General features: G+C 51.1%; 3 protein-coding genes across 10 annotated transcripts in view; 1 reads left to right on the top strand and 2 right to left on the bottom strand.

The window, feature by feature from the left end:
* Positions 1-25,307, bottom strand: part of GNPNAT1 (glucosamine-phosphate N-acetyltransferase 1) — a 152,159-nt gene that overhangs the window by 92,389 nt on the left and 34,463 nt on the right. The window contains exon 7 of one of the 7 annotated variants that reach the window (XR_007631518.1): positions 18,588-18,610. The exons of 5 other annotated variants lie outside the window; for them this stretch is intronic. The gene's annotated coding sequence lies outside the window, so the exon portion shown is untranslated. Of the gene's footprint in view, positions 1-18,587; positions 18,611-25,058; positions 25,137-25,307 lie in introns of those variants that run through there. One more of the 7 variants, XR_007631516.1, reaches the window with a different exon arrangement.
* The window catches only part of PSMC6 (proteasome 26S subunit, ATPase 6), a 246,791-nt gene that overhangs the window by 214,212 nt on the left and 7,272 nt on the right, over positions 1-25,307 (top strand). The window contains exons 1-4 of one of the 2 annotated variants that reach the window (XM_050336138.1): positions 21,229-21,404; positions 22,196-22,275; positions 22,509-22,548; positions 22,905-22,957. In XM_050336138.1, the coding sequence (XP_050192095.1) occupies positions 21,278-21,404; positions 22,196-22,275; positions 22,509-22,548; positions 22,905-22,957 (300 nt within the window). In that variant the 5' untranslated portion in view covers positions 21,229-21,277. Of the gene's footprint in view, positions 1-21,228; positions 21,405-22,195; positions 22,276-22,508; positions 22,549-22,904; positions 22,958-25,307 lie in introns of those variants that run through there. The other variant, XM_050336139.1, reaches the window with a different exon arrangement.
* Positions 634-19,287, bottom strand: ERO1A (endoplasmic reticulum oxidoreductase 1 alpha). Its single transcript, XM_050336162.1, has 16 exons — positions 19,155-19,287; positions 11,827-11,946; positions 10,740-10,823; positions 9,258-9,296; positions 8,255-8,325; positions 8,072-8,151; positions 7,253-7,373; positions 6,822-6,859; positions 5,941-5,952; positions 5,247-5,273; positions 4,973-5,065; positions 3,444-3,690; positions 2,516-2,585; positions 2,316-2,402; positions 1,891-2,024; positions 634-1,050 (listed from the first exon to the last, which is right to left on the bottom strand). Exons 1-16 carry the CDS (start codon positions 19,257-19,259, stop codon positions 990-992), a joined length of 1,389 nt encoding a protein of 462 aa, XP_050192119.1. The 5' UTR covers positions 19,260-19,287; the 3' UTR covers positions 634-989.

Raw genomic sequence — 25,307 nt, 5'->3', positions numbered from 1 at the left:
TTGCCCCTATTGCAGCACTGGGTGGTGTAATCCGGGCTGGCTCCATCCCTGTGGGAACCCAGCTGGAAGCAGGAACAGGGAGTCATCCCTTATGGCTGTGGGGGATCCACAGGCTGTGCCCTGCCCAGGAGGGACCCTCTGCCCTGAGCCACTGCCTGTCCTTGGAGCAGCAGAATTCCCTGTGCCTCATTCTGTGCCATCTCCGAGGAGCAGCAGCCCCAGGGCAGGCACCTCCTTTCCCGTTTTCCCCCAAGGGAGCAGATCCCAAAAGAGGCCAAACCCGCTTGCACAGGCTGGGAGGGGCAGGAAGGCCAGGAATTGGGGTCCTGGCAGCAGCTGCTGCCCCACAGACTGTTGGATACAGCTGATGGTGGGCTCTCCTTTCCTCTCCAGGTGCCCAAAGTCATTAGTGGGGCTCCTCCAGTGAGATCCTTCTTGGTTTATCTTCCCAAGCCTTCAATGAAGGCAGCAAGGACCATCAGGAACAGCCTGTTTCCCGAGGAAAAGGAAGTCCCCTTGGGACAGCAGCAGCTCCTACAATCCCTTGAAGTTAATTTTTTTTTTTAATGCAGCAGGAAGTTAGTGTGGGCACACTGGAAGCGAGGGGCTGGTTGGAATCACGGAGCAGGCAAGGAATTTCCCCCCAAATTTATTCAATGGCACGGTTCTTGCCCCACCTCCAGCTTCTGAAGGCAAAGCAACGGGTCTGATCCATCCAAATAGCACAGCAACGTTTCAAGGAGTTATTCCAAATGATCTTCCAATATATAAAATAAAATTTACAGACAGTCCCCAACTTTTATACAGAACAAAAAAATAGCTTTTTTTTTTTTCCTTTTCCCCTTGTACAAAATCCCTCATCAGCAGGTTGCAGACAATCAGCTGGGGACAGGAGGCCCAGCAAGTGGTTTTCGTGGTGTAAGTTGGAGTGTGATGCAACAGTGGTGTTTGTCCATAAGTCTCTCTCTCTCTCTCTCTCTCCATGGAATTCACCGCATGTTTTGCAAGATATTCCTGAAGTTTTCCAGTTCTTTCACGCTGGTTGAAACCCTGTGTGCAAGGGAAGCAAAAGGGAGACATTACAGCAACATCCCCATGATGAATTATTTAAAATCTGAGAGAAAGAGGCTGTACCAAGCAAGGCTTCCAGCAGCTTCTCGGGGACAGAGAATTTAGAATTCCAGCTAAATTAGGTTCTGGTTCCAACCAGGCCCTTCACTAATTTCGCAGCCACTTTTTAAAGCAAGCACTGGGAATCTCAGTGGAACAGGATGTTACAGAGCTCAGCAGTGATCAAGCCCATTAAGGACAGGTCAAGAGACAGGCTGGGAATGTTCCAAGCTGCACAGGCTTGGATTGCTTGGATTCTCCTGGCAATATTGTTTGCTGGAAGCTCCAGGTCTGTCAACACCACAAAGCGCTCATGTACAACCAGAGCACCCTGAAACCCCCTCGTAAAGGCCTCCTTATCCTCCTTTTCTGCCAAAACCTCCTCATCCAGCTCTCCACAGGGGCTGCACTGATGGATTCCTGTTAAATGCAATCATGGCAAATGGATCTGGGAATGAAATGGTGGAAGGAGAGCTCTAAGGAGAGCAGCCCTTGTCTGGGACAATGTGCTCTGAGGACAGTCACACAGTTCCTTAAAAATTACCACACTCTTTGTATCTTAAATGCTTTCTTGGATTCCTTACAGAAAAATACAGTATGAAGTTGTTTGAAATTTTTCCAACCGTTGCAGTCCATATGAACAACATCTGGGATCTGAGACAGCATGATAAGAGCAAGAGTCACCCCCAAAACTGCTGAGAAGAACTGACTGTTAGAGCTGAAATGGGATGGAACACAGCAGTTTGTGTAAAAGCAGAGGGAAAAGCCTCTCAAACTCACCTTCCAAAGGCATTAAATAAGGCCACAATTTCCTGCCTGGTCAGCTGGAACCCATAGGAAGGGCCACTCTCGGGCATCTTTTCGATGAGGTTCTCGGAGAAGAGGATCTTCAGGGCTGTTCCCAAGCCCTGTGTCTGTGCAGGGATCAAACAGGATTGTTTTAACAGCAGGGCCTGACTCAAAGTTTAACTTCAGTTCTCCATCTCTGCAAAGTCATCCTAACAGAGCCAGAGGATCTCACTCAACCCAGAGGCTCTGCACCCTCTGCTGAGGAGCGGGAGGTTATCCCAGTTTCCAGCTGCAAAGGCCACAGGCAGCTGGACAGGTGATGAATGCAGCAGCCCTGAGCCGTACCTGGGTGTCCAAGAACCGCATCCACACGTGAGTCCCATCACCAGGAGCTTCCAGATGCTGACAAATCTTACCTGCAGCTTCCCCCACAGCCGACATTTGAAGCAGCCAACGCAGTCCATGATCTTGGAGATATTCTTGAAGTGCAGCCTGAATTCCTCCTGGGGGAAAAGACATCTCCGCTGATCATGGTTAAGCACTGATCCCTGCATTAAATCCCAATTAATCCTGGACTTCAGAGTTAGGGAGAAGCTTCCTGAAAAGCAGCAATTACCTTTAGTTTAGCAGCTTCCTTTTTGTTCCCAGCAAAGAAGGAGTTTTCATCGAAATGCAGCGGGAAAGACCTGGAAGGGAGCGAAAAACAGTTTTATTTCTCCCCAGGATGTTTGGATGGCTGAAGTCCAGGTCAGGTGCGTGGATAAAACATAGGTGGGAGCCACTGGACATTCCAGTCTTGGATCCAACCCCAAAGGGGGTTGGAATGAGATGATCTTTAAGGTCCCTTCCAACTCAAACCATCCTGGGATTCTACTACCTCTTTCAATCTGAGCTGGCATCTCACCTTGGAGACATTTTCAGCAATTGCTCGATGGTTTTGAAGCAATTTCAGTCTGTTTTCCAACAGACACAAGCACGGGAGAGTGACCAGATAAATTCAAAGACTGATCACAACAGGAGACACCCATTTCTGCCTGGTTCTGGTATCTCCCATTCCTCTCACTCCAAACCCCACCCCCACAGCCCAAACCTCTGTTACCAACACATTTAGGATGTTTTTCCAGTCAAAAAGCCATGACTGGTATCCCACAGATGAGTCACACGGGTGGCCAGTTTTGGGGCTGGCACATAGGCAGTGGTTAAATTCAATTCTGCTCAATCCAAAATGCACCCAACCCTATTAAACCGTGGGACTAATTAAACTGTGGGAGTAATCACCCAAATCTTGCTATTTGCATACAGATATTAATGTTCTCCCACCAAAACTATGCTACTGGAACAATGTCCCTGCTCCTTACAGGGGGGGTTGGACTGGGTGACCTTTAAAAGGTCCCTTCCAACCCAAACCACTCCACGATTCTACTGCACAAATCACTCCAGGAAGGAACCCCAAAACCTGCCTTTCTAGGAGCTTTATGTGACAAGCACACTCAGACATCCCAGGCTTTCCAGAGCCACTGTCCCCAGGTCCCAGGTGTAATTACTTGGCCAGGTGGAGAATTTCCAGCAACAGGTCCTTCATTTCCGCGTCCTGGCCCTCGTTGCCCGTGTACAGCTGGAACCCCGGGCGCTCAAAGAAGGGCAGCACTTTGGACAGGGCCCTCAGCTCGATCAGGTAGAGGAAATAGAGGTTCTTGAGCCTTCTGGGGCCTTCCCCTCTGGTGAGAACTTCATCAAACCTCTGCTGGAACTCGGTGACGTTGGGGCCCCATCTCTTCTCTGACCAGGTGTCTGAGAGAGAAAAGGAAGCCCCAAAGACATGAGGTGGGGGGGGGGTTCAGTTCTGGTTCAGCTCCTCCCACGTGCACAGGTTCAGTGGTGGAACGTGATTCCAGCCAGGGAGGAGATCCAAGTTTTCCTGAGTCCACAACCCAAATTCATTCATAAATGGTTCAAAACTTAACCATTCACTGAGGTTGGAAAAGACCTCCAGGGTCATTGAGGCCAACCTGTGACCAAACACCACCTTCTCAAGCAAATCACATCACAGTCTTTCCTTGAACACCTCAAGGGATGGTGACTCCACCACTTCCCTGGGCAGCCCATTCCCATGCCTGACAACCCTTCCCACGTAGAAACTCTTCCCGAGTGTTTTTCAGGAGAGGCGTAATTTTAACCCAATTCAACCCCCCCAACAAACACAGAGCTCCCCCAGACCTTTCTCAGGTGGTTCCTGAGTCTCCCTAATGATCAGAGAAACCTTAAGAGAATTCTTAATGATGATATGGAAAAGCAAGAGAACAGAAGCATCCAAGGATCAGATTAGACTGGCCTCTATTTTCCATTATCAAGCCCACAAAGGGTATTTCTGTTGCTCATCCTATTGTCTACTTAAGATTATACAAAGTATGTAGAGGAAGATGTAATAGTCTTATCAAGCTGATGTCATAATCCCAGTTCATCTCTTTGATGTTTCCCTGTTATCCCATCTCCCCACTCCAACGTGGTCTCACCCACATCAAGGTGAGGCCTACGTGGGCTGCAGAGGCTTAAGTATAATTACTTACTTAAATCTAAGTGACTTACCCGAAATTCCAACAGCTATCACCTTGATTTTCAACCCCAGGTCTGAAATTTGGATTCCTCTGACAGCTACTTACAGACCAAAGCACGGGAAGGAAATGGAAGTGGCAGGTGGAGATGGATCAGGGTGTTGGGAAAGCCCCAGCCAAGAATTTCCCAGCCCAGGTGAGGTTATTGCTAAACTGGCCCTCGTAAAACCAGGCTGGGAAGGGACAGCCTGGGATGCACAGTTGGAAACCCACTCCAAAACAACCCTGGAGCAAGAACAGGAGGAATATGGAAATATGTGCTGGCAGTCTTGGTACAGAGCACGGCCCAGACCCGAAGGCATTCCTAATCCCGTTACACAACCTGGGTGCTGAGGGAGGCAAGGGAAGAGCACAGGAGGCCCAAATCCTGCTGGAACGGGCTCCAAGCAGCATTTAGGGGAGCCATGGAAGTGTCCACGTGGGACTGAGGCAGGAGGGCTGGGGCAGGAAGGTGCATTTACCTTGCAGGAGGTACCTGGCGCTGAGGTGGATGTTGATGCTGGCGTGGAGACCGGAGATGAGCCTGTAGAAAGCTCGTTTCTCCACACAGACACCTGCAAAAAGAAGAAATGGGCCCTTTAGGACACTGAAAGCATCTGATGGATTTTCTTCTCCTGGCTGTGAGGCAGGAATTTAATCCCACTGAGTGTGGCCACCAACCCCCCCACCACTCCCGCTCCCTGGCCAGTTTGTGCCCATCCCAGGAAGAGCAGCCAAGTTCAGGCCCAGGATTACCTTTCAGCCACTTGTAGAACGTGTGCCCTGGAAGCAAAAGGAGAACACACATCAGTCTGAGGGTACAGCCCTGCTGCCCTGAAACCACCTCCAAGGCCGCTCCCAGAGGATTTCTGCCCAATCCAGTCGGCAGAAACGGGGAAAGGAGCGTTAAAAGAGCAGGAAAATGGTTTTCCTGCCCACCCTTCTGAGCGCTGCCTCTCTTAACCCGGCGTGGCAGCAGCTCAGCACAGCACGAGGGCTTTCCCCTGGGGTTGGGGGGGTAGGTAGAAAAGTTGGGGAAAATAAGGATCATGGATTGCTTTCCTCTTCAGGGCAGAGGGGTATTTTTGCAAAACAAACCAACTGACCAACCAAAACACCACAGAGTGTAACCAAGTGTGTCCAGTCGCACAAGCCAGGGTTTCTGCTACGTATTTGGAAGTAAGCTGGGGAGCCTAAAATGATTTGGGGATGATTTTGGAGACAAAAAGAGGCTGTGGAGCGTGGAGAGCTGGTTGGGGTGTCTGTGCAGGGCCAGGAGTGGGACTGGATGATCCTTGTGATCCCATTCAGGATATTCCATGATTCTCTAACTCTCCAATTTCTGGTTTGCCTGCCCAATGTTTTTGCAGTATCTCATGGCACAGCTCAGGAGAGCACAACAGAGACACATCTGTTTCTGTTATCAGTAAAAGCAAACAGGGCCACTCACCTTCATCGTCTCCTGGTGGAAAAAAACCACAAGTGGTGGAGAGAGAGAGAGAGAGAAAAAGAAGATAAAAAAATTAAACACGGCCAAAATTAAACTCCACAGCAAAAGCTCTGCTCTGTTAATCTGCTCTGACAAGAGAAGGAGCCTCTCCAGGGAGGTTTAGGAATGTTCTGAACACAGAAAACTCCAAGAGCAGCAGTGAAGACACCGGATGAGCAACGGTGCTGAGTAACCTGAGCGGTGCAGGAGGGATCAATACTTGCAAAGGAAGTTAAAACCTGATATTTCCAAGGACATGGCACATTTCCTCCAGCAGTGCTGCTCCTGAAGAGCCAATCCTTTGCACCAGGGTCAGAGGAGGGGGAGAAGCACCTCCACAGTTTGGGGAATAATTAAGAGATCATGGCAGAGGGTACTGCTGGAGGTGTTCAGGTCACACAGATGAGGAGCGAGGTTGATGATATTCTCATGCTTCCCAACCCCTTCCCTACTTCCATTTCCACTGTCCAGCCTTGGCTCTAGGGTAGAGCTTCTCTTCCTGGGTGGTTTCCATGGAGGATCCCAGGCAGGTTCTCATCTCAGCCCCTCACAGATGGTTTGGCATTGCCAAGGACAGAAACCAGGGAGAGCTCAGGGGGCCAGCCCTGCTCCTTTGTCCCTCCAAAACTCCCATTTCTTCCAGGAGTGGAGGATCAGGCACCCTTTCTCCACGATGGATGCTAGAAAAAGCCACTTCCAGGTGCCATAACACTCTACACTGAATCAAGAGCTACAAAATATTTCCCATCCAGTAAGGGAAGCAGCTCAGAGGGCATTTGCTGCTCCTGGAGCTGGGATCAGTTCACTGCTAACCCACTTAGTGAGATAAATAAGTGACTCACCTCTACCAGATGCCAAAGGTCTTTTTACATTCTGAGGCCTAAGAGGGGGAAAAAAAATCATTTAAATGAGATATGTAAATAAGTTACTGTCCCCTTGCTGTGCAGATACAGAGCAGAAGTAGCTACTTCTGCAGTCAAACAGCCTGAGGGGATCTAAGAACCCCTTCTGTGCTTCAGCTTTGCCAAGGCAGGGAAAGGAAACAGCAAAATGTGAATTTCTCTGGGGTTTTTTTGGTGGGGTTTTCCTCCTTTTTTAGAAAAAAACCAGGCAGGAAAACTCAAGTGTCTGTCTTGGTGCAACGTGAGACACTCGGGGGGTGCCCACATGACCACTGATAGCCCTCCCTGCATGGGCACAGGAGGATGGGGATTAATTTCTGCCCCCTCTGCAGGAGTCAGGCTGGTGGAACTTCGTCTCCCAGAGCACCTACTTGAAGCAGTTTTCCTCGTAAATGCTGTTCCAGATTTTCCAGGCGTCCGGTCCCTTGTAGCCCGTGTAGCGCTCCGGGTTCAGGAGCAAATCCACATACTCGGCATCAGGAGAGTAGATGTCTGTGAAGGGCAGTGCTGGGTCAGTGACAAGCAACTTCTGAGGGGAAAATGACATTTTCCGAGGCTGATCCAGCCACCTCTTCCCTAACTTGCTAAACACAAGGCCCTGAGCGCTAATGAAGCTTTATCAGGAATATTTCCATATTGTTTTCAAAATGTTAAGGGAAAACAGGGGGGGTGGAAAAGAGCAGGAATGTTATTTATGCTGCAGGCTTGTTGGAATATCACACATAAGCCTGGAAGTTGGGGCTGTTTAGCCTGGAGAAGAGAAGATTGTGTTGGAGACCTCAGAGCAACATTCCAGGATCTGAAGGGGGCTACAAGGAAGGTGGAGAGGGGGCTCTGCCTCAGGAACTGTAGGGATGGGACAAGAGGGAGTGGCTTTAAACTGACAGAGGGCAGGGATAGATGGGATATTGGGAAGGAAATCCTGGCTGGGAGGGTGGGCAGGCCCTGGCACAGGTTGCCCAGAGAAGCTGTGGCTGCCCCTGGATCCCTGGAAGTGTCCAAGGCCAGGTTGGATGGGGCTTGGAGCCACCCAGGCTACTGGAAGGTGTCCCTGCCCATGGCAGGGGCTGGAATGAGACGGCCTTAAAGGTCCCTTCCAACCCCAACCATCTGATTCCACGATTCCAACTTCTGCAGGAGGGTTTCAAACCCCATCCCAAGGCTTCCCAGCTCCGGCAGGTGCCCCATACCATCGGCCTCACAGAAGCTCTCCGAGGAGTCGTCGTGCCGTGCCCACTGGAGCACGGCCTCCCGCGTTTCCGTGCTGCAGAAACACGGGGGAAAAAAGACCATCAGAGGGAGGACTGACCCCAGGTGTCCCTCGAGACAAGGAAGGGGGATGGTGTGATTAAAAAAGAAGTCAAACCTCAGAGGAGTCATCGACGGCCCCGAGTCTCTCGGCTTCCTCGCATTCCTCGTGGCGGTTATTGGCTTCTTCCGAATACTGGGCGGGAAAGCAAAGGGGTGGGGAGGGATGAGGATTAAAAAGGAATATTTTTTTGTTGTTTTTGATATTATAGTTCTGCCTTTAATGCACTATCCAGGTTAAGCAGCAGAAACGCTTTTATGGTTCGCCCCACCCCTGTGTTCCCACGGGATGTCTGCAGATATCCAGGGGCTTGTGCGACGGTGATGAGTCTTGCAGGGACTCAGGGCAGCATTTTGTGGTGGCATCTGCTCTTGGAGAGATGTCAGGGGTGCCTGACTCCAGGACAGCCTCCTCAGAGGCTCTCTAGCATCCCAAACACTTGAAGAGGGTAAAAATTTAGCCAAAGGGCATCCTGACAAACACTGACCCTTCCCAAACCCAGTTGTGGGCACTGGTGAGGCACCACAAATCCTGCATCAGTTTTGGGCCCCTCACAACAAGGAAGGCACTGAGGGGCTGGAGCGTGTCCAGGGAAGGGAACAGAGCTGGGAAGGGGCTGGAGCAGCAGGAGGGGCTGAGGGAGCTGGGGGGGCTCATCCTGGAGAAAAGGAGGCTCAGGGGGGACCTTCTGGCTCTGCAGTCCCTGACAGGAGGGGGGAGCCGGGGGGGGTCGGGCTCTGCTCCCAGGGAACAAGGGACAGGAGGAGAGGGAACAGCCTCAAGCTGAACCAGGTTTAGATTGGATATCAGGGAAAATTCCTTCATGGAAATGGTTGTCCATCACTGGAACAGGCTGCCCAGGGCAGCAGTAGAGTCACCATCCCTAGGGGTGTTCAAAAAACACGTGGATGTGGCACTTGGGGACGTGGTTTAAGGGTGAACACGGCGGTGGTGGGTTGATATGGTTGGACTTGGTGATCCTGAAGGTCTTTTCCAGCCTTAACCAATCCTGTGGCACAAAACTGGGCCGATAAGCTGTGTCATTTTACACCCCCAGACACACCCACCTTGTAACTTGCAGATCTGATTCCATCAGGGACTTCATCCTGAAAGACAAAACGGAGCGTGTGCCACGTGTGGGACTCACGAGGCCTTTCAGCCTCATTTCTGGGGAAGATTGGGAAGGTGACCACAGCCTTCTAGGAGTGAGAGGGTGTAAGCCCAGCTTACAACACGTCCAACTCCTCACTCCTCCCAGGACTAAGGTGAAGCAACGTTCTTAGCGGTTCATTTTGGTTTTTTCCAAGATTCCTCTTCTCCAAAGGCCGCTACGTCAGACTCTGCTTTGCTTATCCCAATGCAAGGCTGGGAAAGCCAATACAAACTCCAGAAGAGCTGGAATAGCCTCTGATCAGCTCTGTCTGGCATCATCTTCCTGGCAGGAGCCCAGGTGCCTCCTCAGACGTTGCATCCACCAGCCCCTGACATGTGTCATTCCTAAACTTCCCTCTTACCGCTCCAACGTGGAATGTCAGCCCTGCCAGGCCCACACCAGCCAGGCCCTAAATTCCTCTCAACTTCCATTTCCTCCATGAGTAGGAAGGCAATAAAACCACTTCTATGACACAGGAGATAGTATTGTGATGGCCAGGAGCACAGGAAGAGAAAAATTAGGCAATAGGAGTTATTTCTGTTGCTCTAGGAATGAAATGGACCCAAATCCAAATAATTAAGAGCAGCAGTCACAGGCAGTTCTTAAAATAAGAACGACTTCTAGCTAATACTTAGTTAATTGTAACATAACTCCATCACACTGGTCATGACCATTACCAAAAATAGATTTTTTAAGGGGAGAAAAAAAAAGGTATTTAAACAACAGTTAGGATTATTTTGAAGGGGAAAAAATTATCATCATTCCATTTTAGGACTGAAGAATAAGGGGGTAAGACAGTCTGTGCTGGCTGCCAACCCCTGGGCTGGGAGCATTTCACCCCCTCTATCAACCAGTCACCAAACTGTGATTCCCTCACCTTCTCATTCCCTTCTTTTTGGGAAAACACCTGCAGTCAAGATGCAGGGAACAAAACCCTTTTAGCCAGGATACAGGGCCAAGAGTGTACTGGGAACCAGTACAGGGGACTCTCAAAGAGCCATTTCATGCTAAAAAAAAGAGGATTGGAAAGGGCTGGAAAGCCAAAACTAAATCCCAGAGCAGCTCATGGGCCAACAGGGTGAAATCCTGGCAATGAACACAAAACCAACAGTAGCCCCAAAACCACCTTACTAATGGAAAAACTAAAAGAGGAGAAGTTCAGGGTCAGCTGTTACAAGCCCAGCCTGTCTTGAAACTTCCAAAGTTTACTATTTTGGTCTTTCTAGTGGACACCAGTAATGCTGCACCCAGGAAAGCTCCACCAGAGCCCCAGTTTTGCTTTAATTGTAATAACAAGATTAAGTCATTTATCTGCTGCTCACTCTTGGTCTGCAAAAAAAAAAAAAAACAAACCCAAAGATTAAAACAGATGTAGAAGAATGGATTTGGTACTTACAGAGGGGCAGGGCTGGACAGCACAGTCCCTCATCCCACAGTGGCTGTTGTCATCCCAAAAAGGACAAGGTTTCTTCAGGTTTACCTGCAAATGACAAATCAATCTTAACCCACATCTCCTCCAGGAAACCAAGCCAACCTTCCACTCCACAGTTTTCCATCACAGATCTCCAGTGTGCTTTCCCCACACAGGCACTTCCATCATTCCAAAATGCTCCCAGGGCTGGAGCCCCTCTGCTCTGGAGCCAGGCTGGGAGAGCTGGGGGGGTTCACCTGGAGAAGAGAAGGCTCCAGGGAGACCTGAGAGCCCCTGGCAGGGCCTAAAGGGGCTCCAGGAGAGCTGGAGAGGGACTGGGGACAAGGGATGGAGGGACAGGACACAGAGAATGGCTTCCCACTGCCAGAGGGCAGGGAGAGATGGGAGATTGGGAAGGAATTCCTGGCTGTGAGGGTGGTGCAGGCCCTGGCACAGGTTGCCCAGAGAAGCTGTAGCTGCCCCTGGATCCCTGGAAGTGTCCAAGGCCAGGTTGGACGGGGCTTGGAGCAACCTGGGCTGGTGGAAGGTGTCCCTGCCCATGGCAGGGGTTGGAATGAAATGGGCTTTGAGGTCCCTTCCACCCCAAACCATTCCAGGATTCCATGGTTCTATGCTTTATTCATATCAATCTTGGTATTTCTGTTACCAATCCCAGCATTGGGAGGGAAAAGGAACATTGACTTCCCTCAGTGAACTTGAGTGTCTGGGAACTAATCCAGGTTTTCCATGTCAATGGGGAGACACTGGGAATTGTCTTATTATGGATCTCCTGCCACCAACATTTTTAAGTAACAGCTCACCAAAAGAAGTCATTTCATAAGTTCTTAAGAGGGAAAATGCATAAGAAAATATCTTTAAAATCATGCATCTTATAGGCATCTTAAGGTTCTTCTCATAACAGAAGGATCCAACTTACTGACTGGAACCTTAAAAGGGTTAAAATGTAAGGATCTGATTTTTAAAATGATCAGCAATCAGTTCAAGGCAGAGCAAAAAAAAAAAAAAAGACAGCAGCACACACATAAATACAATTCCTGTATAAGAAAATTACCTTGTAGTATCTAAAATAGTCACTTTCCAGGAGCTGATTGAGTCTAGGAAAAAGTTTGTAGTTGTTGAAGGCATCGATGGTTTCTACATCACAGGTGCAGTCATCTAAATAACCAGTAACCTGGGGGGGCAAAACCACAACAAATCAAACCATCAGACGTGAACAACTTGGCCACCACTTTTTAACACTGCAGACAATAAAACAATTCACAGTCTTCTTTCCTTTTAGCAGCGAGTCAGCTGAGTTTAACCAGAGTGGATATGGTGCTGTAACAGTGAGCCATGGAGTGACTGCCAGCGCAGGTTCCATCCTGGATCAGCCTCAGGAGGTCGTTCCCGTAGGATAATGGGCAGCTGAGAGCTGGTGTTTGCATAAGGGACCAGTTGGGCAACAGTGACACCAACGAGAGCCCTCAAAGAAAGTCCTTGTTGAACACCAGCTGTGCTGCAGCCACTGATTTGATTTAATCAGAACGGAGCTGATTAGAGGGATGGAGCAGCTCTACTACCAGGAAAGGCTGGGAGAGTTTGGAATGTTCAACCTGTTGGGGTGACCTAATTGTGGCCTTCCAGGACCTGAAGGGAGCTGACAGGAAAGATGGAGAGAGACTATTTAGAAGAGCTTGGAGTGACAGGACAAGGGGGAATGGATTCAAACTGCCAGAGGGCAGGGATAGATGGGATATTGGGGAGGAATTCCTGGCTGGGAGGGTGGTGCAGGCCCTGGCACAGGTTGCCCAGAGAAGCTGTGGCTGCCCCTGGATCCCTGGAAGTGTCCAAGGCCAGGTTGGATGGGGCTTGGAGCAACCTGGGCTGAGTGGAAGGTGTCCCTGCCCATGGCAGGGGGCTGGAATGAGATGAGCTTTAAGATCCCTTCCAACCCAAAACCATCCTGGGATTCTGTAATAAACTGCAACATTCCCCCTCCTGACCTCAGAGAACCATTTGGCAGGAAAACATCTGTCCTAAATCTGATGGAGAAAGCCAATCCTTCTTGCATCACCCTGAACAACTCAACAGGCTTTTGTGCAAGCCCTGGAGTTTAAAAAAAAAAAAAAGGAAACTGAAAAGTAGCACAAATTCAGCTGTGGCTTCCTGACACGTTGGTCACTGCCTGATGACAAAGTTGCACAACACAGAAGCAGTTTTGTTTCCCCCACACCCCTGATGAGCACTTGGGGAATCACAGAATCATTAAGGTTGGAAAAGCCCTCTAAGATCGAGTCCAGCCCTTTCCCAGCACTGCCAAGGCCACCACTGACCCCATGTCCCCAAGTGCCACATCCACAGGGCTTTGAAATCCCTCCAGGGATAGGGACTCCACCACTGCCCTGGGCAGCTGTGCCAGGGCTGGACAACCATTTCCATGCAGAAATTTTCCCAACATCCAACCTAAACCTCCCCTGGTGCAACTCGAGGCCATTTCCCTTTGTCCTGTCCCTGTTCCCTGGGAGCAGAGCCCGACCCCCCCCGGCTCCCCCCTCCTGTCAGGGAGTTGCAGAGCCAGAAGGTCCCCCCTGAGCCTCCTTTTCTCCAGGCTGAGCCCCCCCAGCTCCCTCAGCCACTCCCCATAATTCACCAAGAGCTCCACAGCAACTTCAATAAAACCATTAGAATTATCTTGGTGGAAATGAAGCTGTGAGAAGCAAGGCAGAAATGGAGCAGGGAGTCACATGAAATGGGGGGGTGGAGGAAAAAAAATAGCCAGAATTCCCTACTCCACTGGAACAAGTCGGTTTTGTTAAGGCATGGTTTGGAGGCTCTCTCATATTTGGAGTGTTTACACTGAAGCTCAGTGTGTCACCCTCACACATTTACTGAATTCTGTCCTGCACTTTGCATGTTAATGAAGATTAACAGCGATTTAAGCTTTCCACTAGGCTGAATCACCCCCTGTAAAAATAAAAACAGTAGCAATTTGCTAATCCAGTTACCCAATTTAAAGCTGTTTCTAAAGTGTGTATATATAGAAGGGACACATCAAAACAACAGACCGCAACAAACCACCAACCAACCACGTTTTTATTTCCTGGAAGCTTGGCATCCTTTGGGGCAGGCAGCTCATAGGCTGGGTCTAAAAGTGGCCTACAAAAAGATTTGTGGATAATCTTCATCTGCTCTCCAGTATCCACGCTCAACAAACATTCCCTCCATGGGAATGACATCCCTGTGAGAGATGAGAGCGGCCGCCAAGCCCCCCAACTGAAGCACCATCTGGGCCTGCCTTTGCTCAGTCCAGTGACCAAATCAAGCCAGAACCATCCTGATCCTGAAAATAATCCACGGTGAAACACTGCAGATGATCCCAAAGGACTAGATGGGGGGAGGGTCACGCTTTGGAGATCTCCAAATATCCACTCCTTGGTTTATTAAAGCACTGGTGGGATGATCTGCCCCAGTGGTACCAAGAACACACCTGTGGGGGCAATGGGCAGATTATTCTCGAGAAGGATTTCTTCATGGAAAGGGTTGGAGATGGTGGAGGTGTTCAAGGAACACACGGCCGTGGCACTCAGTGCTCTGGTGTGGGTGACAAGGTGGAGATGGGTCACAGGTTGGACTCAGCGATCTTGGAGGTCTTTTCCAACCTCAGTGACTCCGTGGTTCTGTGGAAGTGCTGGAAAACTCCATCAGAAGGAAAACTCCTTCTTCCTCCAAGGATTTCAGTCAGGCTGTGCAGAAATGGGCAATTTCCCCAGGCTGCGTGTGTGCCCAACCCACCAAAAATTCACAGCCAAAGGAGCACGAGGACAGAACCAACAACACCAGGAGCCAAAGCTCCTCAGAGCCCCGATGAAAGTACCCAGTGATGCCACCACCAAACAGCACGGACCTGCTTCAGGACACAGGGAAGAACACTTGGCAGGGTAGGGGCTTCATTCCAGAAGTCCCCTCTTGCTCCACGATCACCTGCCAGCCCAGACCCTGTTTTTCTGCCAGACTCACTTGGCTTGGACCTCAAACCTGGCTGCCAGAGCAGGCTGGGCCACGACACGTGTCAAACGTGGTGCCCTAAAACACCTCTCCCCGCCCTCCAAAAGAAATATTTACCCACATCTCCAGCCCGCAGAGCAATTGGAGCAGGCAAAAGCAATTAGAACAGTCCAGATAAAAGCACGGATTGATCCAGCCCCAAACACGCGCCCAGAGCTCGCTGCCGCCGGGTGAATCACCCCGGCCGTGGGTTTGGCTGGGCGTGAGATCCTGACGGGCAGGGCTGGGTTTTCCCACCGGGAAGAAGATGCAACGGAGCCGCCGGGACAGACGCGGCTCCGGGTGCTGAGTAAGCTCCGAGGGAGGAGCGTGGTGGGGCTGGAGCCGCGGAACAGCCCATCCTGATCCCGATCCCGGAGCGGGGCGAGGGACCCACCTCGTGTGCATGACACAGGTGGGGACAGCGGCACCGGTGGGCTCTGTGCAATCCCTGGGTTTGGCCCTGCCCTTGGGATTCTGCTCTTCCCGCCTCTTCCTGCTCCCCCGAGGGTCACAGAAACATTCCCTGGGCCGCTGGATTCAGGGCAAACTGTTCCCTGCCACAGAGCTGAGGAGCTGGGTTTAGCCTGTACCAACATCCCTGGCAGCGCCTGCTCTTCTGGACAAGCCACACCAGTCCCAGGCTGATGGCGAGCAGATGCTTTCCCTGCTCAAAGGAATTGGATTTCGATGATCCTTGTGAGTCCTTCCAACTCAGCACATTCTATGATTCTATGAAATGATTTTTGGCTCTGCCTCCCTGCAGTGTCCAGTCCAGCCAGGCCTCCCTCTCATCCTTAGCAGGCCACTTGGAGCACGTAACTGGCGGCCAGGTGAGGACAGTCGTGCCCAGCACCTGGTCTGGAAGCAGTGTATGCCATTCCAAGTGCTTTCTCCCCTGTATTTTGCCCAGAAAACAAGGACTGGGGTTTCTGGAACTCACACAGAAGCAAATGCCACATGGAAGCCTCGGGATGGGGTTAAACCACAGAGGGTGAAGTGCTGTCACAGAGCTCCAGAATAGTTCAGGTTGGAAGGGACCTTAAGGACCATCTCACTCCAACCCCTGCCATGGGCAGGGACACCTTCCACTAGCCCAGGTTGCTCCAAGCCTTGTCCTGGCCTTGGACACTTCCAGGGATCCAGGGGCAGTCAAAGCTTCTCTGGGCAACCTGTGCCAGCACCTCCCCACACTCCCAGTCCCAATTTTCTTCCCAATATCCCATCTAACCCTGCCCTCTGTCAGTCTGAAGCCATTCCCCCTGGTCTGGTCACTCCAGGCCCTTCTAAATAGTCCCTCTCCATCTTTTCTGTGGGCTCCCTTCAGGCCCTGGAAGGCCACAGTCAGGTCACCCCTGAGCCTTCCCTTCTCCAGGCTGAACAATCCCAGCTCTCTCAGCCTTTCCTCACAGCAGAGCTGCTCCATCCCTGTGATCAGCTTGGTGGCCTGGAAGCTCCCTCTGAAGCCACCCCCCAGAGATTGGGAATCGTGCTGGGAATGAATTCCTGCCCCGAAGGCTGCCGAGCGAACACCAGTTCAACAAGAACTCAAGAGCAGCTCGAAAGTCTGTTCAGGTACCGGCGAGGAAACTCTCCATGCCCAGACTCACCCCTAATGACAGTGTCCTGCCCACAAAAACATTCCCAAAGGGAATCAGCGCTCTGCCAGACCGGAAACCTCGTCAAAACCCCCGTCTGCCAAACACCTGCAGCACATCCTTAATGCAGCTGCATCAGCCTGTAAACAGCAAGTGAGCAATAATTACCAGGAATATACCCAAGACAAGCAGTGATGCAAACAGGAATATCTGGGGGGCATGAGCTGCCTGCAAAGTCTGAGGGAACCCAGATATTGGAATGTTAATCAGAGCTTGGAGAGCAGAAACAGCATGTGAAACTCGAGGTGTTTTCAGCAGCAGATGGATGTTTCCAATAAAACTTTCAGGGCTGGTTGGCAAACCAAGTGAGATAAAATAACAGCGACAAAAGGCAGGTGAGGCTTTGCCCTGGGTGAAGACAGACTGGAGTGCAACGCCCATTCCAGAATCACGGCCTGCTGAAGTCAGCACCTGGAATATCGCTGGAGCAGCGCTCCCAGAAGTGGCCCTTGTCAACTGCCCCAGCACGGGCTGATGGACAAGTCAGAGCTCTTCCAGTCACCTCATGTCAGGGCTTCCCTATCTGAGAAGCTCATGAGACAGCAAGAGATGGTTCACAGGAGGAAACCAAAAGCTAAACCCAGGCCTTCAAGTACCTAAACAGAGGGGGGCAGAATGTGTCATTTAAGGCTTGCCCTGTATTTTCTTCGGTGGCAAATAAAAACCACCAGACCAGTTCTGCGCCAGATGATCAGCAGATTATTTTTAACAAAAAAGACGAGGCAGCCCTCAGGTGTGATTTAAAAGGGTGGGTGGTTACAAAGAAATGCTGCCCCACATAACAGACTTTGCTAAAGGTAATAAAAAAAAACCCCTTGGACTGAAGACTTGCACTGAAAGCTAAACCGAAGCTCACGCTGCTCCACGAAGGAGAAGTGTGTTGCAACAACCCAAGAGTGAAAAAGGTACAGCACCAGTTCCTCCTGCCCAATGCCCATGCCACAGTGCCAGTTCATTTAGTGCTTACGATTCCTTATCCCATTCCATGCGCCTGACTCAACGTTCAATCTTTAGGGAGACAAACTTCACTGCCACCAGGAAGCTGCAAGCAAAACCCCCACAGAGATACAGACTCCAAATGCAGGTTTATCAATTTTTTATCAGCAAAGTTTGTATTTACCATCTCCACATGAAGATGAATGCGTCAAGAGCCACCCCAGAAGGCAAAGCCAAAGCCAAGGGCACAATTCCATTTGTCTTCTTTCTCCTTTCTCCATTTCTGACCTACATTTAAGCACTAGAATTTTAATGCAGAAAGGGCAGGCTTTATGAAAGCCTCCTTTTTTAAAAGGCAAGAAAATAAAGCACTTAAGACATTGTTACATCTTCACTCCTTGATCCTGCAAATGTGCTTATCACAGGATCATGGAATGGTTCAGGTTGGAAGGGACCTCAAAGAGCATCTCGTTCCAACCCCCTGCCATGAGCAGGGACACCTTCCACTATCCCAGGTTCATCCAAGCCTCATCCAACCTGGCCTTGGACACTTCCAGGGATGGGGCAGCCACTTTGCTGGTGGAAGGTGAAGTCAGAAGGAATCTGCAGGGTGATCTCTTCCCAAATCCATCTGCTTGGTCAGCTGCACCCACTTCTCTCCTTACCGTCTGTACCTTAACAGAAGCTGCACCAAGTGCACTGGGCCAGGCAGTAACACCCCTGGCACACCAACAAAGGGAATTAACCCTAGAAAAGCTTTAAGGAGCCAGAGCCCTGGCAGTGGCAGGGCAGGGTGGCAGGCGCCTGTTGCAGCCTGGACAGCTCTCTCCTGGACAGAGGAGCTGGCAGAACAGCAAGGCAGACCTGCAGGAAAGGGGATGAGGCAGCTCCCACACATTAGAGCAACAGACATCCCTGAAACATCCAAGAAGAGGCACCTGAGTGACTGGGGAAGAAATGCTCTCCAAGTTGGAGCACTACACTTTCCCTATGGGAGCAGGGAGATAATACAGTCAAGAAGGTGTGAAAGAGAATCATAGAATTCCAGACTGGTTTAGGTAGGAAGGGACCTTAAAAATCATCTCATTCCAACCCCCTGCCATGGGCAGGGACACCTTCCACTAGTCCAGGTTGTTCCAAGCCCTGTCCAACCTGGCCTGGAACACTTCCAGGGATCCAGGGGCAGCCACAGTTTCTCTGGGCAACCTGTGCCAGGGCCTCCCCACCCTCACAATTAATAATTTCTTCCTAATATCCAATCTAAATCTACCATCCTTTAGCTTAAAGCCATTCCTTGTCCTGTCACTCCAGGCCCTTGTCCCAAGTCCCTCTTCAGCTCTCCTGGAGCCCCTTTAGGCACTGCAAAGGGCTCCGAGGTGTTCCCGGAGCCTTCCCTTCTCCAGGTGAACACCCCGAGCTCTCTCAATCTTCCCACACAGGAAAGGTCCTCCAGCCGCCCAAGCATCCCCATGCCCTCCCCTGGACTCGCTCCGACAGCTCCATTTCCTTCCTGCACCAAGGTACACAACACTCCACGTGGTGCATCCATCTCCCTCCCCGCTCCGATCCCTTCCACTCGCCGGCACTTCCCTCTGCGAGCCTCTGCGGGACACCGCGTCCCCCCCACTCACCCCTCCCCGGGGACATCCCGCACCCCGACACGATGTGCCACCCCGCGATGTGCCACCCCGACACGATGTGCCACCCCGACACGATGTGCCACCCGCGATGTGTCCACCCGTGCCCGCGGCGGAGCGCCCACCTGGCAGAAGCAGCGCCGCTCTGCGCCTCGGGGCAGCACCCCCGGCAGCACCAGCAGCACCAGCAGGAGCAGGAGCGGGACCCCGCCGGCTCCTCCCGCCGCCATCTCGCCGCTGCGGCCGCGGAGGGCCCGCGGGAGCCGCCCCGGTGCCACCGCCCCGCCCCGGGCCCGGCCCGGGCCCGGCCCCGCCGGGGACGCGCGGCCCGGCACGGAGCGGCCGCGGGGACCGCCCCGGGCCCCGCTGAGTCACCCCCGCCGGCATTCCCGGGAATGCGGTGGGACGGGATGGGATGCCCTGCCTCCCGGCCTCACAGCCCCGCGGGTCTGAGGGTTCGCGGTCGGGCGGAAAAGGGAAGGGGTTTTAACTCGCGAAACACACGCGAGGCTCCCGGAGCGTCGTGGGTTGTCGTGTCTGCGCTACCACCCAGCTATGAGGGGGAGATGACGCCAGTGTGGAATGGCCATGAAGAGCGTTAAAGAGTGACCGAGTCACGGGATTGATTCTGGTTTTGGAATTCCTGACCCACAAGGATCATCCGGTGGAAACCCCGGCCCCGCACAGGACGCCCCAACAATCCCACCCTGTCCCCGAGAGCGTTGTCCAAATGCTCCTTGGGCTCTGTCAATAAAAATAGCCTGAAAGAAGGTTTTGGGAACGTTATGGATTGTTTTCACTAGGAAGTTACACTACTAGAGGGGAAGTAGACACCAGTATAAAATAGCCATAAACAGCCTTAAAGAATAATAATAATAAAAAAAAACATTAAAGAAGAAAATAATTAACCCCAGTAAGGACCCAGTGGGTGAAAAGCAAGGCTAATATTCAAGACCAAAGCAAACTTTTAATGAATATTCACATAGATCAACTGTATGATGATGAGAGCCAACCACATATCTTGGTCCATTTGTAGCCTTCACAGTGACTGGAGGGAAAAATAATTTAAAAAACCCCAAAATTTACTTGATGCACTGCTCTGAGTTGTGTTTCTGAACTATCCAATATGGTTTTTTGCTAATAATCTAATCACCAATACTCTAATTCTTCACTCCTCCAAATCTTTAACCAGATTTAAACTACAAATGCTCGTTGTTTTGTGGCTGCCCCATTCCTGGAAGTGTTCAAGGCCAGGTTGGACGAGGCTTGGAGCAACTTGGTCTAGTTGAAAGTGTCCTGGCCTGTGGCATGGAATGAGATGATTTTTCAGGTCCCTTCCAGCCAAACCAAGTCTGGAATTCTATGACACCAAAACCTTCCAAGTTTCACCCAAAGCAGAGCATAAGGAAAAGGAGTTTCACCCAAAGCAGAGCATAAGGAAAAGGAGTTTCATCCCTCCTTGGCAGTGACAGCAGCCAAAAGCCTTCACACACTACCAGCCTTCCCTTGCACATGTTTTGGGATGATCTCCTGGGACAAAGGAAGATTTGGGGGAGCAGCTGCTCTCTGCTGTTGGTCCTTTGCAGGGGAAGGGGAGGAAATCCTGGCATTTTTCTTGGCTTCCCACTGCCAGAGGGCAGGTTTAGATGGGATATTGGGAAGGAATTCCTGGCTGGAAGTGTGGTGAAGCCCTGGCACAGGTTACCCAGAGAAGCTGTGGCTGCCCCTGGATCCCTGGAAGTGTCCAAGGCCAGGTTGGACGAGGCTTGGATAGTGGATAGCCTCCTTGCCCACAGCAGGAGGCTAGAATGGGATGAGCCTCGAGGTCCCTTCCAACCCAAGCCATCCCATGCTTCTGTGGAACCTCAGAAAAATCAAGTCAGAAGCTCAGAATAAAAGCCACGGGTGCTCCAAACAGCGGCGGGCGGGAGAAGAAACAGACGGAAACTTAAAATAAAGAAATGAGCGCCCCGATGTCCCTCCACACCCAAACCATCCCGGGGTTCCACGAGGTCTCCCCTCAGCCTCCTGTCCCCCCCCACCCCTTCCCCCGCAGGCTGTGCCCGCTCAGCGCTGCCACCGCCGCTGCCCTGTCGCGGTTCTAGCGTCGTTTACAGCACACACACCCACACCCACACGTAGAGCGGGGCCCGTCGCGACCTGTCGCGACAGGGCGGTTCCCCTCCGCGGCGGGAGGGGGCGCTGCGCGGGGCCGGGGCCGTGAGGGCGGCGCGGCCCCCCCGCCGCCATGGCCCTTCCCGGCATCCCCTATGAGCGGCGCCTGCTCATCATGGCGGACCCCAGAGACAAGGCGCTCCAGGACTACCGCAAGAAGCTGCTGGAGCACAAGGAGATCGACGGCCGCCTCAAGGAGTGTGAGCGCCGGGGGATTGCGGGGGGAAAGGGGGAGGGGGTGGGTGCTACGAGGAGCTCCCCGCTCGCCCCTCCCGCTGAGGGAGAGCGGCGGCCGCGGCGCTGCCCGCGCTTCGTCATGGGCCTGGCCGGGCCCCGGCGGCGCGGGGAGCGGGAGCGGGGTGGGCGCTGCCAGCGCCGCGGAGGGTTCGCTTCTCCTCTTGGGAGGGCGCCGGAGGGTCGCAGGATCGCGGAATCGTTTAGCTGTTGGAAAAGGGCTCCGGGATTGGCGAGCCCAGCCTGTGAGCGGTCGCCGCCTTGTCAGCCGGAGCGGAGTGCCGCGTCCGGTGTTGCCTTAAACACCTCCGGGGATGGGGACTCCCAGCACCTCCCTGAGCAGGCTGGTCCCGATGACTGACTGACTGACCACCCCTTTCGTGAAGAAATTTTCCCTGATATCTGACCGAAACCTCCCTGGCAAAGCTTGAGGCCCTTTCCTCTTGTCCTGTCCCTGTTCCCTGGGAGCAGAGCCCACCCTGCCCCGGCTCCCCCCTCCTGTCAAGGAATTGCAGAGAGAAAGAAGGTCCTCCCTGAGCCTCCTTTTCTCCAGGCTGAGCCCCCCCAGCTCCCTCAGCTGCTCCTGGTGCTCCAGATCCTTCCCTAGCCATGTTCCCTTCCCTGCACACGCTCAGGGATCACTTATTGGGTTTGCTGGTCTCCCACAGTCTCACTTCGCTGCTGGAAAAGGGGTCTGGTCCGGGGTTCTTGTTGGGTTGGAAGTTTCTAAAACCCTGTGTTTGTTTCCTTTTTCCAGTAAGGGAACAGCTGAAAGAGCTCACCAAGCAATACGAGAAATCAGAAAATGACCTCAAGGCCTTGCAGAGCGTCGGGCAGGTACGTGACACGGGCAAGGTCTCTGCATCCTGCAGTGGTTGTTGACAGTGGCCTTGTCTGGGAATAACATTTAAATCCATTTTTGGAATTGAGAAAAGAGAAAGTTGGCATTTTCTCTTAACACAAACAGGGTCAGGAAACAACAGGAACTGACCACAGGGGTTAGAGAGGTTTTTCTGTAAGTTCTGCAGTGTTAATTTATCTCTAGGCTAATACTGTATTTGTTCTTTCAGATTGTTGGTGAGGTTCTTAAACAGCTGACAGAGGAGAAATGTAAGTACACTAGAATGTTATACTCTCTGAGATCATGAAAATCATGGAGTGGTTTGGGTCAAAAGGTACCTTAAAGACCATCCTGTTGCACCCCCTGCAATGAGCAGTGACACCTTCCACTATCCCAGGTTGCTCCAAGCCCCATCCAACTTGGCCTGGAACACTTCCAGGGATGGGTCAGCTACAGAGCAGCGAGCTTTTGTAATTTAAATCTCATTAAAGGTTTGGAGGTGTAAAGAATTAAAGTATTGGTGATAAGATTACTGGCAAAAAACCATGTTGGATAGTTCAGAAACACAACTCAGAGCAGTGCACCAAGTAAATTTGGGGTTTTTTTCTTTATTTTCTCTCTCCAGTCATTGTGAAGGCCACAAATGGACCAAGATATGTGGTTGGCTGTCGCCGTCAGGTAGGTGCTCTGTGTGAATACTCGTTAAAAATTTGCTTTGGTCTTGAATATTAGCATTGCTTTTCATCCACTGGGTCCTTACTGGGGTTAATTATTTTCTTCTTTAATGTTTTTTTTTATTCTTTAAGGCTGTTTATGGCTATTTTATTGTGGTGTCTGCTTCCTCTCTCCCTCTGTAGCTGGTAGTAGTGTAACTTCCTAGTGAAGAGAAAACAATCCATAACATTCCCAAAACTTTGCACGTGTTTTGTTCTTTTTATTGAGTAAAAAGTGTCTTTCTGCCTGATTTTGGACTCTCTGAAAATTAATGATCATTATGAAGGTTAATCAGCTTTCATAATGTGTTGTGACCATTGCTGTCGCAGTGCTGAGCTTCAGATTTAATATTAAATATTAACTGTGTGTCAGAGAATCGTGGAGTGGTTGGGGTTGAAAGGGACCTTAAAACTCATCCAGTTCTACCCTCTGCCATGGGCAGGGACACCTTCCACTAGCCCAGGGTGCTCCAAGCCCTGTCCAGCCTGGCCTTGGACACTTCCAGGGATCCATGGGCAGCCACAGCTTCTCTGGGCAGCCTGTGCCAGGGCCTGCCCACCCTCACAGCCAGGAATTTCTTCCCAATATCCCATCTCAACCTGCTCTCTGTCAGTTTAAAGCCATTATCTTTACCCATATCTTTATGTATTTTTTTTTTCCTAATGCTTTTGCACTCCAGTGGATAATTATGGGAGGCGAAGCCCCCATTCTAAACACTTGGAGGGATTTTTGTTTGTCCTTAGAGATCTTAAAAAAAAAAAACCAAACCCTTTGGCTCTGCTGGTCCAAGGGGCAGCAGCTGTTTTGCCAACATCAGATTGTGTAGAAATCAGCCACTTTAATACAGAGCCTTCCTTGCAGCACAGTCCATCTGCCACAGTCAGCAACAACCACTTGGAGGTACTTTTTGTCCCTCTCATCCCCGACTTTGGGAAATGGGGAGCAAAGGACAAGACGTGTGAAAATGTGGGGCTGTCTGAACAGGGAATAACGGCCCCAGGGGAAGGATCATTTCGATCATTCAGCTTTTTGTTCAGCAGTTTTAATGCACAAATTAAGTGTGAGAGCTTTTGCCAGCTGTGACCTCCCAGTGCATCTTGAACTTTATTCCTTTATGGTGCAAGAAGCAGCTGCAGTTGCTGAGTTTTTAAGACGTCGCGTTCTCCTCTGTCGTGGAAGTTGTGAAAAATGAAAGTTCCTTCAGTAGAAGGAGCACAGGGGTGGTATTGATTTCAGAGGTGACTCTTCTTTCTCTCTCTGAAGAGAAGCTGATGTTCATTACAGAATTTTAGGACATAAATGTAGTTAATTCCATTTAGGGGCACTCAAGGTAATCTTGGAGTTCTGTGTTGAAACAGATGAATCCTAAGGAATAGGTTGTCCTTGGGTGAACCTGGCATTGCAACACCTACTTTCAAGTCTATTCTTTGGTAAAAACACCCTTTTATCTTAAAAGATCCTTGATTTGATACCAAAGGCTCCAAAAAAAACGTACCCATGGTTGTTTCCAAAATGTCAAGATATCAAGACAAATCTTTTCTCCCAGACTAGGATGAGTTTTTGATCAAAGCCCTGGTGGCTGAGCTGTGCTGCTCAGGAGGGAGAGTGATACTGTTTGAGTGGAAACAAAATTACTTCCCTATCTCAAGTGCACTTCCTAAGGAATCTGGGGTCAAGTGGTCTCTCTTTGTTTTCTTCTCACTGCAAAATAAATCTGTTGGGCAAAGTTGACTCTGATAAAATTTTAAGCTGTTAAGAGTTCCTTAAGATGAGGCAGCTGTGAAGAGGTCCCAGGAGTGACCCCAGTAAAAGAAGAGGGACAGCTTGATCCTAAACACTACCAGAGAGTCAAGAACCTACATGTACAAGGGACCTTATAAATCCCCCAGTGAGGACAGTGGGAAGCTTCCAGCAGTCCTGGAAAAGGGCTGTTGAAATCCTTGTTGTGCAGAAGCCACTCCACAGAATCCCAGAATTGTTTGAGTTGGAAGAGACCTTAAAACTCATCCCATTCCAACCCCCTGCCATGGGCAGGGACACCTTCCACTATCCCAGGTTGCTCCAAGCCCCGTCCAACCTGGCCTTGGACACTTCCAGGGATCCAGGGGCAGCCACAGCTTCTCTGGGCAACCTGTGCCAGGGCCTGCACCACCCTCACAGCCAGGAATTCCTTCCCAATATCCCATCTAACCCTGCCCTCTGTCAATGGGAAGCCATTCCCCTTGTCCTGTCACTCCATGCTCTTTTCCAAAGTCCCTCCCCAGCTCTCCCAAGACACAAACCTGCCCAAGTGGGTTCAATCCATCAAGGGAGC

Source organism: Myiozetetes cayanensis, unplaced genomic scaffold (genome assembly GCF_022539395.1).
Source record: "Myiozetetes cayanensis isolate MyiCay16 unplaced genomic scaffold, myiCay2020 scf6-25, whole genome shotgun sequence".
Classification (NCBI taxonomy): domain Eukaryota; kingdom Metazoa; phylum Chordata; class Aves; order Passeriformes; family Tyrannidae; genus Myiozetetes; species Myiozetetes cayanensis.
This window is presented reverse-complemented; position numbering and strand designations above follow the sequence as displayed.

Bases quoted from the DNA above. Each gene is read 5' to 3' on its own strand.
- ERO1A (XM_050336162.1), bottom strand. From the start codon at position 19,259: ATGGCGGCGGGAGGAGCCGGCGGGGTCCCGCTCCTGCTCCTGCTGGTG. The intron at 8,326-9,257 runs GTGGGTGTGTCT...TTTCCCGCCCAG, and splicing joins TCAGATCTGCAAGTTACAAG to TATTCGGAAGAAGCCAATAA. The intron at 3,691-4,972 runs GTAAATGCACCT...TTTCTCTCTCAG, and splicing joins CGCCAGGTACCTCCTGCAAG to ACACCTGGTCAGAGAAGAGA.